The sequence below is a fragment of the Podarcis muralis genome, chromosome 15 (assembly GCF_964188315.1).
Source record: "Podarcis muralis chromosome 15, rPodMur119.hap1.1, whole genome shotgun sequence".
Lineage (NCBI taxonomy): Eukaryota > Metazoa > Chordata > Lepidosauria > Squamata > Lacertidae > Podarcis > Podarcis muralis.
In genome coordinates, this window is record NC_135669.1 from 10,617,735 (window position 1) to 10,634,119 (window position 16,385).

At 48.1% G+C, this 16,385-nt stretch overlaps 1 protein-coding gene across 1 annotated transcript; it reads left to right on the plus strand.

Annotated features, from left to right (window-relative positions):
- The first annotated feature begins 2,253 nt into the window (after window positions 1-2,253).
- On the plus strand, window positions 2,254-10,141 carry PGAM2 (phosphoglycerate mutase 2). Its single transcript, XM_028708611.2, has 3 exons — window positions 2,254-2,752; window positions 7,048-7,228; window positions 9,925-10,141. Exons 1-3 carry the CDS (start codon window positions 2,339-2,341, stop codon window positions 10,092-10,094), a joined length of 765 nt encoding a protein of 254 aa, XP_028564444.2. The 5' UTR covers window positions 2,254-2,338; the 3' UTR covers window positions 10,095-10,141.
- The last annotated feature ends 6,244 nt before the right edge of the window (window positions 10,142-16,385 follow it).

A 16,385-nucleotide genomic window follows, 5' to 3' on the forward strand; every position in this document is an offset into this window, starting at 1 on the left:
CTGTTCTGGGGGCTGGGGTCGGGGGAAGCTCGGGCTTCCCCCGCCCTAGCCCCACGGCTAAAAACGAAGCCGCGCACAGCCTCTCTTGGCTGGAGCGGTTGTGTGTGGCTAAGGTAAAGGTAAAGGTACCCCTGCCCGTACGGGCCAGTCTTGCCAGACTCTAGGGTTGTGCGCTCATCTCACTCTATAGGCCGGGAGCCAGTGCTGTCCGCAGACACTTCCGGGTCACGTGGCCAGCGTGACATCGCTGCTCTGGCAAGCCAGCGCAGCACACGGAACACCGTTTACCTTCCCGCTAGAAAGCGGTCCCTATTTATCTACTTGCACCCGAAGGTGCTTTCGAACTGCTAGGTTGGCAGGCGCTGGGACCGAACGACAGGAGCGCACCCCGCCGCAGGGATTCGAACCGCCGACCTTTCGATCGGCAAGTCCTAGGTGCTGAGGCTTTAACCCACAGCGCCACCTGCGTCCCATTGTGTGTGGCTAAAGAGGAAGCCAAAACAGCCAGCGGGATGGATCCTTTGCTCTTTGAGGCTGGGGGGGATTCCCCCCTTTATTTCCCCCCCTAAAAACAAGGTGCGCCCTATGCTCTGGAGTGCCCTATGTTCTCCACCTTTGTTGCCAATAAGGTTCTAGCTGCGGTATAGTAGTCAACTTTTTGTTTTGGGGTGGAATGAGGGCCTAGGGTGCTTCTGTCTTCAACAGAAACGTGGTATGTAGGTATGTTGTAATAAGCAACATTGCATTGAGCTTAACATTATCACCAAATTGCTGAGATCAGTCTAGAGGGGTCATTTCAAAAGCAAAGGGTTGGCCCTTTATTTCTCAGTCCACAGAGAGCAGGAGGTTTGGGGAGCTGAGCAGAGAATGCCACTCCTTCTCATTGTGCCAGTTCCACTGCTTGCTTGCTCACCCAGAGAGCAGAAGTTACAAAAGGCAGCAACAACAGAGAGGAACCATGAGGCTGATCTGTGTTCCATGGAGGTTAACTGTGGCCCCTGGCAGGTACCTGACGATGCCGGACCCTGATGCCGTCTCTGCTTATAACACATCCATCCCTTTGCTTTGCTGTCAAGGCCTGTTGTTTTGAAGGATTGCTCTGCAAGAGCAGCCAAGCTGGCTGGCTGATAATAGACCCTGCACACCCTGCCTCTAACACACACACACCCTGCCCTAGGTAGCTCCCTCCTCCAGCCCTCATCCCCATCTCTGTCCAGGAGACAGGAGTTGCAAGCCCTAGCAGGCTTTTGCTTCCAGCCATGGCCACCATAAAACCCAGAGCAGGGCCATAGCTAGGGGGTGGTGAGGTGGGCCCCTGCTAGGGGCGCAGGCTGCAGGGAGACGGGGCACAAAATTGGCTAAAAATATGTCTATAAATAAAAGTGTTTATTATTGCCTCATAAGAAAAGGTTTTTAATAGAGGGTGGGGCAGGGAGTTGGAGGGGAGGCGGAAAGAAGAGCCAATTTGTCAGTGGCTAGGGGGTGCAATCTGGATAGTTCTGCCAGGGGCGCAAGAACCCTCTGGCCCAGAGGGGTGATATGTACTGAGTTGAATAGGATCCAAAATACAGCAGTCTGATTGGTCCTAGAACAATAGGATTCAGAATGCAGCAGTCTGATTGGTCCTAGAACAATAGGATCCAGAATGCAGCAGTCTGATTGGTCCTAGAAGAATAGGATCCAGAATGCAGCAGTCTGATTGGTCCACAGGAGCCACCCAATTCAACTCCAAGTGGAAGTGAATCTGCAACCTGATTGGCCTACAGGTGAATCCCGGAATTAGCCAATCACGTGGGGCCCATTGTGTAAATAATGTATATAAAGCAGACATCCTGGGGGAACTTCCATTCCTCCTCACCACTATGAGCTGAATAAAGAGCATGAAATCCACTCTCGACTCTGAGTATATTTCAGGGGTAAGTGGCAATTTGCAAAGGGGAGATTGTGTTTTCCCTCTTGCTCTGTGGGGCTAAAAGGTTTTGCTTCCCGGTGTTCATCATCTCCAAACACCCTCCTTTAGCAACAGGCCCCCAGGGAAAAGGTCACAGGCCTGCCAGGCTATTTCTAGCCGAGGCTGGAGGGAGAAAGCTCCCTAATACTATCTTTAGCTATTAGGCCTTTGCCAGAAAGCAACATGTGCACTCCGGGTTGTCGCGAATGGCTGCCTGCAGCTGTCATTCTGCCCGTAAAGGGGCACCGGTTGGCCGTGTGGGTTGAAGAGGGTGGGTGGGGGAAGCCGTATAAATAGCGCCAGCCTGGCCATTCTGGGGCGTGGGTGGCTCAGGGCAGGGGTTTGAGCTTGACTTTCTGAGTGCAGCCTTCTTTTCCCACCAGAGCAATGCCAACCCACCGGCTGGTGATCGTGAGGCACGGCGAGAGCACCTGGAACCAGGAGAACCGTTTCTGCGGCTGGTTTGACGCTGAGCTGAGCGACAAGGGGAAGGAGGAAGCCCAGCGGGGGGCCAAGGCTGTCAAGGATGCGGGCTACGAGTTCGACATCTGCTACACCTCGGTGCTGAAGAGGGCCATCCGCACCCTCTGGTACATCTTGGACGGCACCGACCAGATGTGGCTGCCCGTGATTCGCACCTGGCGCCTGAACGAGCGCCACTACGGGGGCCTGACGGGCCTCAACAAGGCCGAGACCGCAGCCAAGCATGGAGAAGAGCAGGTCAAGATCTGGAGGCGCTCCTACGACATCCCGCCACCCCCCATGGATGAAAAACACGATTACTATCAAATCATCAGCAAGGTCAGTGCTTGGTATGAAACTCTGGGGGGAGAGAGAGAGAGAGCGCATATCCTCCAATTTCTCCGATGAAAATAGGGACGTCCTATTCAATAATAATAATAATAATAATTAATAATAATAATATCCCGCCCATCTGATTGGGTTGCCCCAGCTACTCTGGGGGGCTTCCAACATATATAAAAACAGAATAAAACTTTAAACATTAAAAAAAACTTCCCTTTACAGTGCTACCTTCAGATGTGTTCTAAAGGTTGTACAGTGGTGCCTTGGGTTAAAGACGCTTCAGGTTACAGACTCCGCTAACCCAGAAATAGTACCTCAGGTTAAGAACTTTGCTTCAGGATGAGAACAGAAATTGTGCGGCGGCAGCAGGAGGCCCCATTAGCTAAAGTGGCACCTCAGGTTAAGAACAGTTTCAGGTTAAGAACGGACCTCCAGAATGCATTAAGTTCTTAACCCGAGGTACCACTGTATCTCCTTGGCTCGCGGGTCGCATAACACCATACCCTCCCAACATTTCTCTGATGAAAATAGGGATGTCCTAAGGGAACATTCCAGGATAAAATCAGAAACCGGGATGGCTTCTGCAAATCTGGGGCTGTCCCTGGAAAATAGAGACACTTGGAGGATCTGAGAGCGCCAGTTTGGCTTAGTGGTTAAAGAGCATTGGGCTAGAATTTTGAAAACTTGGGTGCAAATCCCCATTCAGCCATGAAACTCACTGGGTGATCTTGGGCCATCAGTCATTCTCTCCCAGCCCACCCTACCTCTCAGGGTTGTTGTGAGAATAACATGTTACTCTTAGCTCCTTGCAGGAAAGGTGGATATAAATGTAGTAAGCAGATGGAGAGGAACTGTTTTGCTGCAGATAGTCCAAAACCCATGAGGACATGATGGGTGTTGATTTTTGCAGAGCAATGAAGGCAGAGCCCATAACACAGGCTTGGGGAACCTGTGGCCTTCCAGATGTTAGTGCACTACAGCTTCCATCATCTCTGACAAATGACCAGACTGATTAGGGCTGATGGGAGCTGGAGTCCAGCAACATCTGGAGGGCCACAGGTTCCCTACACCTGCCGTGAGAGGCTAGTTTTTGTTTTTTACTTGCCTGTTGCGATAGGAGAAAATTGCCTTGCATTTTACTCAACATGCAGAAATGGTACATAAAAGTCATCATCAACAGCACTGTCCTTTTATTTGTATAAAATAAAACTATGCTCAGGGTGACGTACAATAGGGGGGAAATACATAATTACAAATATAAACAATAAATAAGGTGCATCAAAAAGTACACAACAAAATCGATAAGTTTCCAAATAACTATAAATCATAAGATATTAAAATGTAGCTACAAAAAAATTAACATTAATAACAGCAAGAAAAATGCCCAAACAGTACCCTCGCTGGTGACTAGTGAGATGGGGTTATGTTGCAAGAAAGGCTGACATAATGACCTTTGTGGCACAGAAGGGAATCCTTTGGTTGGTGAGACGTCTTCTGTGGTTCTGCAGCTGAGATGCTTTGTCTGGCTACGATGCTCTTCCGGTAGCTTCATGGTAGAGGGTTTGGCTTCTGCAAAAATAGGGCCGCTTGAGGAACGTGCTTGGATAAAAGAGCTGAAGAGCTTGAGGATCTCCCTGGCTGCTGTACTGAGCCCATGAAAGCTTCTTCAAGGACTGAAAAGGAAGTCTGTCTGTGCTGCTGTCCCTTGTTTCTCTCCTGTCTGACCCCATCAGGACAAAGCAACTTTCCGCCAGCTTATGTGGTGAAAGACCCATTGAGTTACCCTTCCTTTCCCACTCGCCGCACATCCTGCCAGTTTGCTGCTTCCACATATTTAATATACAAAGCTGCCTTCCACTGAATGTGGATCCAGCTTAGTGCTGTCTACTCTGACTGGCAGAGACTCTCCCTGGTCTCAGGCTGAAGGTATTTCCCATCTTGGAGATCCAGCCTCCTTGGTGGGCTAGTCCACCCCTAGCACTCCTACTCTATGCAGGCAGTCCAGAGCTAGAGCGGCCCCAACATATGGCTGTCCAGCTTCAGCTTCCAGCAAGAAGTGTTCATCACCCCTCTAGGTCACTGGCACCATGGTTGAACTACTGTTACTATTAAGAGCCCGCCTTCCTGTAATCTAATCTTTTACATACACACACGCATGCACAAAATTAAGTTTTCTAAATCACATTTCAAAATACTCATTTACACAACCTTAAATCAATGACTTCCCTTCGTCTCTTTCCGTGGTTCATTTTGCATATCGTAAAGGGAAAGGGAACCCTGACCATTTGATCCAGTAGTGGCCAACTCTGGGGTTGTGGTGCTCATCTCGCTTTATTGGCAGAGGGAGCCGGCGTACAGCTTCCGGGTCATGTGGCCAGCATGACTAAGCTGCTTCTGGCGAACCAGAGCAGCGCACGGAAACGCCGTTTACCTTCCCACCGGAGCGGTACCTATTTATCTACTTGCACTTTGACATGCTTTTGAACTGCTAGGCTGGCAGGAGCAGGGACCGAGCAACAGGAGCTCACCCTGTCGCAGGGATTCGAACCGCCGACCTTCTGATCAGCAAGCCCTAGGCTCTCTGCCACCCGCGTCCTTTTGCATACCATATATCCCTGCATAAAACCATTCAGTAATCTATTGTTACACCATCAAAACTTATTTACACTGTTGAAATTATCTTAATGCCACCCGCATTTTTAAATGTACAGTCTTCACCCATATAATCAGTAAACATTTTCCAATCTTCTTTAAGCGTATGTTCTTCTTGTTCTCTTCTTCTATATGTTAAATCTGCAAGCTGCGCCTGTTCCATCAGTTTAAGTTGCCATTGCACATGCTTTTCCAATGCACTTTGGTCACACCTACACCATACATTTAAAGCACATGACTTACCCCAAAGAAGTCTGCTGAGGGTGCTGGGAATTGTAGCTCCATGAGGGGTAAACTACTGTTCCCATTATTATTTGGGATAAGCCAAGTGATGATGGGAGTTGGAGTCCATTCTGCTTTAATTCTGCAGGCTAGCCTTCAGCAAGATATCCCATGGAAAACCACCAGCAGTGATCTGAAAAGCTTTCTTCATCCCCCTCCAGCAGATCTGCCAACTTTGTGACTATTAGGTTCTCCTTCCCAGTGGCATATCCCTTTCCTATTATTATTATTATTATTAATTTATATACCACCCTATACCCAGAGGTCTCAGGGCAGTTCACAGAAAAGATCACAACATATATAATCAGAATAAAAACGACAACCCAATAACAACCCCCCCCCCCAGAAAAGAGCCACATTTTAAAAGGGTAAGGTAAGGGTAAAGGTACCCCTGCCCATACGGGCCTGTCGTGTCCGACTCTAGGGTTGTGCGCCCATCTCACTTAAGAGGCCGGGGGCCAGCGCTGTCTGGAGACACTTCCGGGTCACGTGGCCAGCGTGACGAAGCTGCTCTGACGAGCCAGCACCAGCGCAGCACACGGAAACGCCATTTACCTTCCTGCTATAAAGCGGTACCTATTTATCTACTTGCACTTAAGGGTGCTTTCGAACTGCTAGGTGGGCAGGAGCTGGGACCGAAAGACGGGAGCTCACCCCGCCGCGGGGATTCGAACCGCCGACCATGCGATCGGCAAGCCCTAAGCACTGAGGTTTTACCCACAGCGCCACCTGCGTCCCACTTTAAAAGGGTATAGGATGTCAAACAGATCGAACACCTGGTTAAAAAGGAACGTTTTTGCCTGGCACCTAAAGGTGTATTATGAACTTCCCTGGGGAGAGCATTCCCCAGACGGGGAGCCACTGCAGAGAAGGCCTGTTCTCGTGTTGTCACCCTCCGGATCTCTCGAGGAGGAGGCACACGAAGGAGGGCCTCAGAAGATGATCTCAGGGTTCATATGGAAAGAGGCGGTCCTTGAGGTATTAATGAAGACCCTCCTAATGGTGAGGAGCCTTATATCCCAGACCTCTATAGCCTTTACTTTTAACTGGTCTGAGAGTCGCCTCTGATAACTGGGAACTATATACTGGCCCTTTTGAAGGCTCCCAAAGCAGCTTAAAGAGAGAGCCATTGACAATGTAGTCAAGCCCAGAATTACTATCCAGCCCTTTGCCAGATTTCTGAGCACCTAAAGTTGGGATGAACCACAATGGGCAGAGACTACAGGCCACCAAGGATGCTCTATGTGCTCCTGCCAACCAGTTGTTCCACCTAGAAACTCCTGGGTTTGGGCCAGATCTCTTAAGCCTCCCCGCTCTAGTCCAGAATTTACCATTGTTTTCCCCACTGCACCATCCAGGCACGGCGCTATGCTGGTTTGAAGTCTGGGGAACTTCCTTCTTGTGAGAGCCTCAAGGACACCATTGCCCGTGCCCTGCCCTTCTGGAACGACGAGATTGCGCCCCAGATCAAAGCTGGCAAGAGGGTGCTTATTGCTGCCCATGGCAACAGCCTTCGGGGAATTGTCAAGCACTTGGAAGGTAAGGGGGCTACCTTGCATCACCTGCCAGCCTGCATCTCATGTATACCTGCGCTTTCCCATCCTCTCTGTCTCATAACTTGCATAGGGCATTTACTCAATTATGGGCAAAAGGCCATCTCCATTCCTTTGGTTTTTAGCTTTTACATAAACACTGCAACTGATTGGGGTAGTGTACAGTTTTTAAGCCGGGGGGGGGGGGGGCGAGGTTCAGCTTTCTTTTTAAAAGTCAAGTTTTCAGTCCTCTTTTTTTAAAAAAATAATATTTATTAAAGTTTCAAACAAAGTTACAATAAAAAAACAAACAAACAAACAAAAAAAAGAGAAAATAAAATACCTCAGTCCTCAGCTATAAATCTCAGGGGCCAGAGAAGGCTCTGAGCAGGATTTCCAGTTATTTGGGAAAGAGCTTTGGCAATCTGCAAAATTACCCACCCCCTACTTTGGCTGACCAGAAGGAGAAAAAGTTATGCAAAATTGGCATATTTTTGCAAATTATAAAAGTGAATCGTTTACACAGCTCTTGCTCTCACAGAATTTGAGTTAGCCTGGTGCTGAATTGTGGTCGTAGTCTTTTTTTTTTTTTAAAAAATGTAAACCTGCCCTGGAGACTATGGTTTGGGCTTGAGCACAAAGCTCATTCATTATAAGGAAGCAGGGGATTCTGTGAAGGCGCTAAGAACATAGGAAATTGCCTTATACCGAGCTAGGCCATTGGTCCATATAGCTCAGTATTGTGGACACCGATTGGCCCTGGCTCTCCAGGGTTTCAGATGGGCTCTTTCCCATCTCTGCCTGGAAATGAACTGAACTGCGGATCTTCCGCATGCAAGACGGGGGGTCAGCTTTCAGCTCCTCCGCTGCTGCAGTGCAGTATTGCCACTCGGGTCCAAGCAGCGTTTTGCCCTTGCAGCTCCACAGTCCGATCTAGCAGGGATGCTCGTGGGGTATTTGTGAGGCCAGGGTACCAGAGAAGACGCCTGGGGCCATCGTGGAAAACCTGTATCGCTTTACAGGTGACCTTTAGTGGGGCAGAGTGCCAGAGTCCCTGGCCTCTGAGCTATGTGCTCTATATCCTTCCCACTTTAACCTGCATGGTTTCAGGGCCTCCTTGGAAAAACCCCCAAATTCTCTCAGCTGGAAGCATTGCTGAGAAGCACGCAGCATCCTTTGCCAGTTTCATTGATTCAGAAGTGATGGTTCTGCACACATGATTTAGTGTTTCAGGGTCAGTGCGCCTAGATTGCTCCTGACCAACCCTATATCCTCAAGCAGCTGATAAAAAGAGCTCCGTGCTCTGCGACCCTGCAGCCTGCTTGAAGGTTGTGTTGCTATTTCCAGTCCGGAGTCGCGTTACAAGATTTGAGGTTGGCAGAGGTCATGTTCCCAGGCTTGGCTACTGCCCTCTCCGTCCCAGGCCCTACTGGTAGCCTCATCGTCCACCATCTCTGCCCCAGATTCTGTTTCCCTGACCTCTGTGAATGTGCCCTGTCCCAAAAGGGCACGGGCATACCAAGGAGGCTGCTTACAATTCTAGAGGAAGAGCGGGCAGCATATATTATAGGTCACGCAAGCTGGCACTAGCACCTTTGAGCTTCCCTGGTGTCCTCTGCTGGTAGCTGCTGAGACCGCTGGTTTGGGAACCTTCGTATCTCAGGCATTTCCTTGGAGACAGCAATATGCTGCTTGTGTTGGCTGCAGAGAGTCAGTGGGTTGCTTGCGGTGCTTCATTTTAAGCACAGCACGGAACACATCTCGCTAGACAATTATCTATGTGGATTTAAAAAAAAAGAAAATTAAGCAACAGGGGTTAATACTTTCCAGAGGAGCAGCTTTTTCAGGATGTTGCAGCAAAGATAACAAACAATCTGGGGTGGCTTTCATGCTAAATTTATTATTATTATTATTATTATTATTATTATTATTATTATTATTATTATTAATTTATTTATTTATACCCTGCCCATCTGGCTGGGGGAAACCAACAGAATATTAAAACCACGATAAAGCATCAAACATTAAAAACTTCCCTAAACAGGGCTGCCTTCTGATGTCTTCTAAAATTCAGATAGTTGTTTATTTCCTTGGCATTTGATGGGAGGGCATTCCACAGGGCGGATGCCACTACCGAGAAGGCCCTCTGCCTGGTTCCCTGTAACCTCACTTCTCAGAGGGAACCGCCAGAAGGCCCTCGGAGCTGAATGATGGGGGTGGAGATGCTCCTTCAGGTATACTGGGCCAAGGCTGTTTAGGGCTTTCAGAGTTAGCACCAACACTTTGAAATGTGTTTAGAAATGTACTGGAAGCCAATGTAGGTCTTTCAGGACCGGTGTTCTGTGGTCACTGTGAGCAAACTTCAGGCTTCCATGCTTCCCCTCCCCTCTCCTCTTGGACGCTGCAAGGAGAACGCTAGAAACATGGTGACACAGAAGAAGAACATTTCCTGTTTGTCCAGACCAGGGATACTTTTTATGTTTGAGGACTGAGCTCCTTCAGTGTAAATAGGTTTTAGAGCCAATCACTGGCTCCTTTTGGCCCTTTCTAGCTCTCCCAGGCAGATGTATTGTTGCTTGAGATGGGTGACTGGCCACCTGTATGTGTGGTTGTTAGGTTGCAAGACAATATATCTCTGACAATCACAGTGCTTTGACAATGCACAGAGGGGGACCGTCTGACCTTGTCTGGTTCACCACTTAGGTATGTCTGATGCGGCGATTATGGAGCTCAACCTCCCGACTGGGATTCCCATTGTGTATGAGTTAGACGACAACCTGAAACCTACGAAGCCCATGCAGTTCCTGGGTGATGAAGAGACCGTGCGAAAGGCCATGGAGGCTGTGGCAGCCCAGGGCAAAGTCAAGAAGTGAGAGGAAGCGAGAAGAGGCACTGGTGAAATAAACATTTGAAAACCCCACTTGCGTGAGTGTGAGATCTGTCAGTCTGAGAGTTCTGCCCAGCAAGAGCAGAGGGAACAGTACAGTTGGTTTTGGAAATAGGTTCTTATTGTTTAACATTCATTCCCTTGAGAGTGTGGTGTAGTAGTTAAGAGCGGTAGACTCGTAATCTGGTGAACCGGGTTCGCATCTCCGCTCCTCCACATGCAGCTGCCTTGGGCTAGTTACACTTCTCTGAAGTCTCTCAGCCCCACTCACCTCACAGAGTGTTTGTTGTGGGAGAGGAAGGTAAAGGAGAATGTTAGCCGCTTTGAGACTCCTTCGGGAAGTGATAAAGCAGAATATCAAATCCAAACTCTTCTTCTTCTTCCCTTAATTATGGCTGAATCCACAATAGGGCCTATTGGTGCTGTTGGGGCATTGCTCTTCCACAACCAGCTGGGTGCAGAATGAAAAGCACGTAATATAGTGCTATATTATCCAGAAATTACCCTTCCTCTTGACCAACATCCTTTTGTAGTGTGTATTCACAAGTAAGTTCTGTTTGATGAAGCCTTTAACCAAAGGCATTCTGCATCTAGGTCCTGCCTTCATTTTTGTTTGCTGTTCAGTGGGGCTGGAGGGATTATTGATTCTTTGTCCCTTAATTAGCTACCTTCTGTTCCCCTGCCCCAATGAATTGGATCTCATAGTTCTCAGCAGTAGAAAACATGCTTTGCAGGCAGAAAGTCCTGGGTTCAATTTCCGGCATCTGCAGACGGGGCTATGAAAGACTCCTGTCTGAAACGCTGGAAAGGTGCTGCCAGTCCGTGTTGACAATGCCAAGATAGATTGGCAAATAATTTGACTCTGTATAAGGAGCATATTTGCCCTGCCTCACCTTCTTCTGTGTTTGACTTCCTTAGATTCTGAAATTGCACTCAGCAATTAGCTGTGAACAGCTCCCTCACTAAGGGCTTTATCCACATTTCTTCTTGTTCCATTGCTTTCCACCAGGGAAAACCACTCTTTAGTGCTCAATTGGAACAAAGAGCAACCCCCGTTTTCTCCAACGTTTTCTCCAATTGAGCACTAAAGAGCAGGTTTTCCCTGGGAAAGGAGTGGGGCAAGGGTAAAATTTCTTGTACCCATGCTTTCTAGCCACAGGACAAGTGTGGACAAGCCCAAAACATTTGATTTGGACTGGCTCTTTAGACCAAATCAGGCCACCTCCAGTTAGTGAGGCTTTGGAAACTAGGCATTCCAAGAACAATTATTGCTCTGGCATTTCAGTAGGTTGGAAACTTATTCCAGAGCGCCGCCACCTCAGAGGAATGCCTCTCTCTTTGCTGCCATTGTTTCCCCAGTTTAAATTGGTTGACAGTAATCATAGCTTTCTAGTGTGTTTGTCTGGTTGAATAATCACCTTAACGCGCCAGCTTTTGTGAGTCACTGAAACAATGGTTGATAGATCCCTCAGAAAAGCTTATGTGGAAATTAATAATTCCACCCCCCCTTTGCAGCAGGAGTGTGGGTGGTGCTTTGCTTTGGTGGTTATAAGGTCATACTATATATACCCTGCTTGGTAAGGAATAAGAATGTGCCTCAGTAACTGAGGAAGCAGTCTTTCAGTATGTAAGTGAAGGGCCTTAATCCACCAGGGCTACTCCTTAAGAACAGAAGAAAAGTACATTTCGGAGCACAATTCAAAGTGTTGGTGCTGACCTTTAAAGCCCTAAATGCCCTTTGTCCAGTATACCTGAAGGAGCGTCTCCACCCCCATTGTTCTGCCCGGATACTGAGGTCCAGTGGCGAGGGCCTTCTGGCGGTTCCCTCACTGCGAGAAGCCAAGTTACAGGGAACCAGGCAGAGGGCCTTCTCGGTAGTGGCACCCGCCCTGTGGAACACCCTCCCACCAGATGTCAAAGAGAAAAACAACTACCAGACTTTTAGAAGACATCTGAAGGCAGCCCTGTTTAGGGCAGCTTTTTATGTTTAACAGACCACTGTACAGTGGTACTTCAGGTTAAGTACTTAATTCGTTCCGCAGGTCCGTTCTTAACCTGAAACTGTTCTTAACCTGAAGCACCACTTTAGCTAATGGGGCCTCCCGCTTCTGCTGTGCCGCCAGAGCACGATTTCTGTTCTCATCCTGAAGCAAAGTTCTTAACCCGAGGTAATATTTCTGGGTTAGCAGAGTCTGCAACCTGAAGCATATGTAACCTGAAGTGTATGTAACCAGAGGTACTACTGTATTTTAATACTTTGTTGAAAGCCACCCAGAGTGGCTGGGGAAACCCAGCCAGATGAGCGGGGTATAAATATTATTATTATTATTATTATTATTATGGCTGGATCAGGCCAAAGGCTTATGCTAGTCCAGCATCCTTTTCTCCTACTAACCAGCCATATGCCTCTGGAAGCCTGCAAACGGGACCTGAGTGCAAAAACACTCTCTGCCCAATGATGCTCCATAGCAACTGGTATTGCTAAGGAGTTATAACAATAATAACCGGTAGTCTGGAATAGCCTTATGAGACTTCCTTTAAATCAAGCAAGGCTCAAGGAGAGGTGCTTCAATATTGGCTGAAATGGTCTCCAATAATTGCTTGCAGCCCCATCGCAGTGCTTTTTCTATCTTCCTTGGCAAGCATAAAGTGCAAATTCTTATCACTGGCCACACAGTTCTGTCCCTCCCTCCACCTGCTTTGCCTCCTACATCTTTAATGTGGGGAGGGGGGGACGTCAAGTCTGCGGGATCAACTTTATTTCCCCCCCCCCCTGGAAATACTAAGGACCACCAGCAGAAGCCACGTGCAGAATAATGGCTTAGAAATGGGGCTAGACAAGGAAAAGGGCTCCTCTGAGTGCAGGGATTTGCTTTTAGTATTTATTTTTATTTGTTCAACAAGATGGCTATGCGGCGGTTTCGTTAAAAAAACACCCAACAACTTCTAAGTGACTAACATAAAAATGGTATAAAACATTGATTGGAAATAACAATGAAAACAAGCTCCAAGATTATAAAATATAAGTAAAAATGAACAGCTTTTAAAAACAAATGCACAAACTAAAATTGCACATTTGGGTAAAGGTAAAGGGACCCCTGACCATTAGGTCCAGTCGTGGCCGACTTTGGGGTTGTGACGCTCATCTCGCTTTATTGGCTGAGGGAGCCGGCGTACAGCTTCCGGGTCATGTGGTCAGCATGACTAAGCCGCTTCTGGCGAATCAGAGCAGAGCACGGAAACGCCGTTTACCTTCCCACCAGAGCGGTACCTATTTATCTACTTGCACTTTGACGTGCTTTCGAACTGCTAGGTTGGTAGGAGCAGGGACCGAGCAACGGGAGCTCACCCCGTCGCGGGGATTCAAACCGCCGACCTTCTGATCGGCAAGTACTAGGCTCTGTGGTTTAACCCACAGCGCCATCCGCGTCCCTTATAAGGCACATTTGGGTAGGCTTGCCTAAATAAAATAGAGTGGAAGCCAACTAACATTTGCTCAGAGCAGACCTGCTGAAATTAATGGTCCTAACGAAGACAATGTTTGCTCATTTCAGTGCTTTGAGTCTGAGTAAAACTGAGTTGAATGCTATCCTATATCTATCCATTTCAATGGGCCTGCTCTGAGTAGGACAAGCATTGGATAAAACCCATAGTGTTTAGCAGGTGTCAAAAATGACAACAAAGGGGCCTGCCTAATCTCAACAGGCAGGGAGTTCTAGGGGAGAAGTGTTGCCACACTGAAAGATCAATTTGTCCCAGTCCTGTCACATGAAAAACCATTCTTGTTTTTGACCCCAAACTTTCTTCATTTCAGCTGCCAAACGGGATGGTCTGGGGGGGAATTGTTGCTACTGTTAAACAATATGGAGTCAGCAGTTATTGGTAAAAAGGTAAAGGTAAAGGTACCCCTGCCCGTGCGGGCCAGTCTTGCCAGACTCTGGGGTGGTGCGCCCATCTCACTCAAGAGGCCGGGGGCCAGCGCTGTCCGGAGACACTTCCGGGTCACGTGGCCAGCGTGACATCGCTGCTCTGGCGAGTCAGAGCCGCACACGGAAACGCCGTTTACCTTCCCGCTAGTAAGCGGTCCCTATTTATCTACTTGCACCCGGGGGTGCTTTCGAACTGCTAGGTTGGCAGGCGCTGGGACCGAACAACGGGAGCGCACCCCGCCACGGGGATTCGAACCGCCGACCTTTCGATCGGCAAGCCCTAGGCGCTGAGGCTTTTACCCACAGCGCCACCCGCGTCCCTCAGTTATTGGTAATCTACTGCAAATCCCCAGGGATTTTCCAGTAGATCTGGATCGATCTTCTTTCTGGAGGAGGGCTTGGTTGCCTACTGGCCAGTATTCTAAAGAAGAGCACACCTGGTTGGCAGGTAAGGGCATTCTGATGCCTAAAGCAGAGCAGCAAATTCGAACACACATAGTCCAGGTGGCTAGTACCACTGAACATGCACAGAAGTGGCGTCATCTTATTTCGAGGACACTGAACATAATGCACACTGTTATGCTGCCCGCCTTGTCTTCCCACAGGGGTGAAAAATCCCCCACCCAAAGAACTGAAGCAGATCTGAAGGTGAATATTTGCTATGGAGCATTTTATGCACGCATCTGAAATATACTAAGAGTCAAGAGTGGATTTCATGCTCTTTATTCAGCTCATAGTGGTGAGGAGGAATGAAAGTTTCCCCAAAGTATCTGCTTTATATACATTATTTCCACAATGGGCTGCACGTGATTGGCTAATTCCGGAATTCTCCTGTAAGCCAATCAGATTGTGGATTCACCTCCATCTGGAGCTGGATTGGGTGGCTCCTGCAGACCAATCACACTGCTGCATTGTTCTAGGACCAATCAGACTGCTGCATTTTGGATCCTATTCAACTCAGTACATAACACATCCTTCCATGTTGGAAAAAACTGACAGGAAATGTGGGGGTGGGGGGAGGGCAGGAAGAGAGAGGAGCTGCTGCTGCTGCTGTTGCTGTCATCCCTCAGCATCTGCTGTCTGAGGCAGCCTCCTCACTTTGCCTGATGGTAGGGCCGGCCCAGTATAGGGCAACATGTTTTTGCAGGTCCCACTTTGGTATGTTAGAAAGCTTTGGTTTTTAAAGCGATGGCTTTCCATTTTCTTAACTCAATACAGCATGTTAATTATTTCCCATAACGTCCCATACTTTATGTAACCAGTCAGAAACGTGTAGCGTCTTTTTAAAATTCATGGCCCCAGCAAAACACAAAATGCATGTTTTCTGCAGCAATTAATGAAGTAATACCCAACACCTTCACAAGCTTATTCCCTAAAGGAGTTTCCCCCTGCAACCCACATTTATCTCAGGAGGAAATGTTGCAAATGAAGCTGATTTGCATACCAGTGCTTCTTTTGCTTAATTTATTCTTTTTCTTCAGCTAACTGGAGGGAGATGAATTAGCCCTTGGGAATTCTCAGGTCTTCATATGGTTTATGAGATTTTAACAGGTGTTGTTCTCATGTTTTTGAGCAGATGTTTATACCCATGAGGGCTAGGAACTTGGCTGCTTTAAAAAGGAGCCCCTGTGATCTCAGAAGACACAACTTTATACTCAAAATCTGTTTCTGTGCTGCTGCCCAATGGAACTTGGCGGGGGGGGGGGCAACAGTATGTGGAGCCAGGATCAACAGTAAGGCAGGGTGAAAACCAATGATAGCTGGAGCTAACTAATCCTTTTGTCCCCACCTTCCTCCCTGCTGAATTATACAAACACTGAGACTAAGGAGGAGGAAGAGGCTACCTGAGGACAAAATGAGCTTGCTTGGGATGTGCACCTTTTGCCCTAATGCACCAGCCTCCACTGACTTGTGTGGTCTTGTTGTTTTATTGGAGCAATTTGTTTTGAATCACTGTCAAGGGTGCCAACTTGAATAAAATATTTTGGGGGGGCAGGTAAGCCCCGCACAATCAACCACACTATATGGCACACACGCATCATTCAAATTGCATTGTTCATTGACTTGGAGCAGGCATAGGCAAACTCCAGATGTTTTGGGACTACATTTCCCATCATCCATGGCCACTGGTCCTGTTAGCTAGGGATGATGGGAGTTGTAGTCCCAAAACATCTGGAGGGCCGAGTTTGCCTGTGCCTGACTTGGAGAGGGGCCCCCAAATACTTTATTGGGAGAGGGGGAAGACCCCTCAGTCCCTCGGAGTTTGCTCCTATGATCACTGTTGCTTTTTGAGTGTTTCCTACTTCCCTGAGCAGTGAGCAGTCCAGGGAAAGCACTAAGCCAATGCC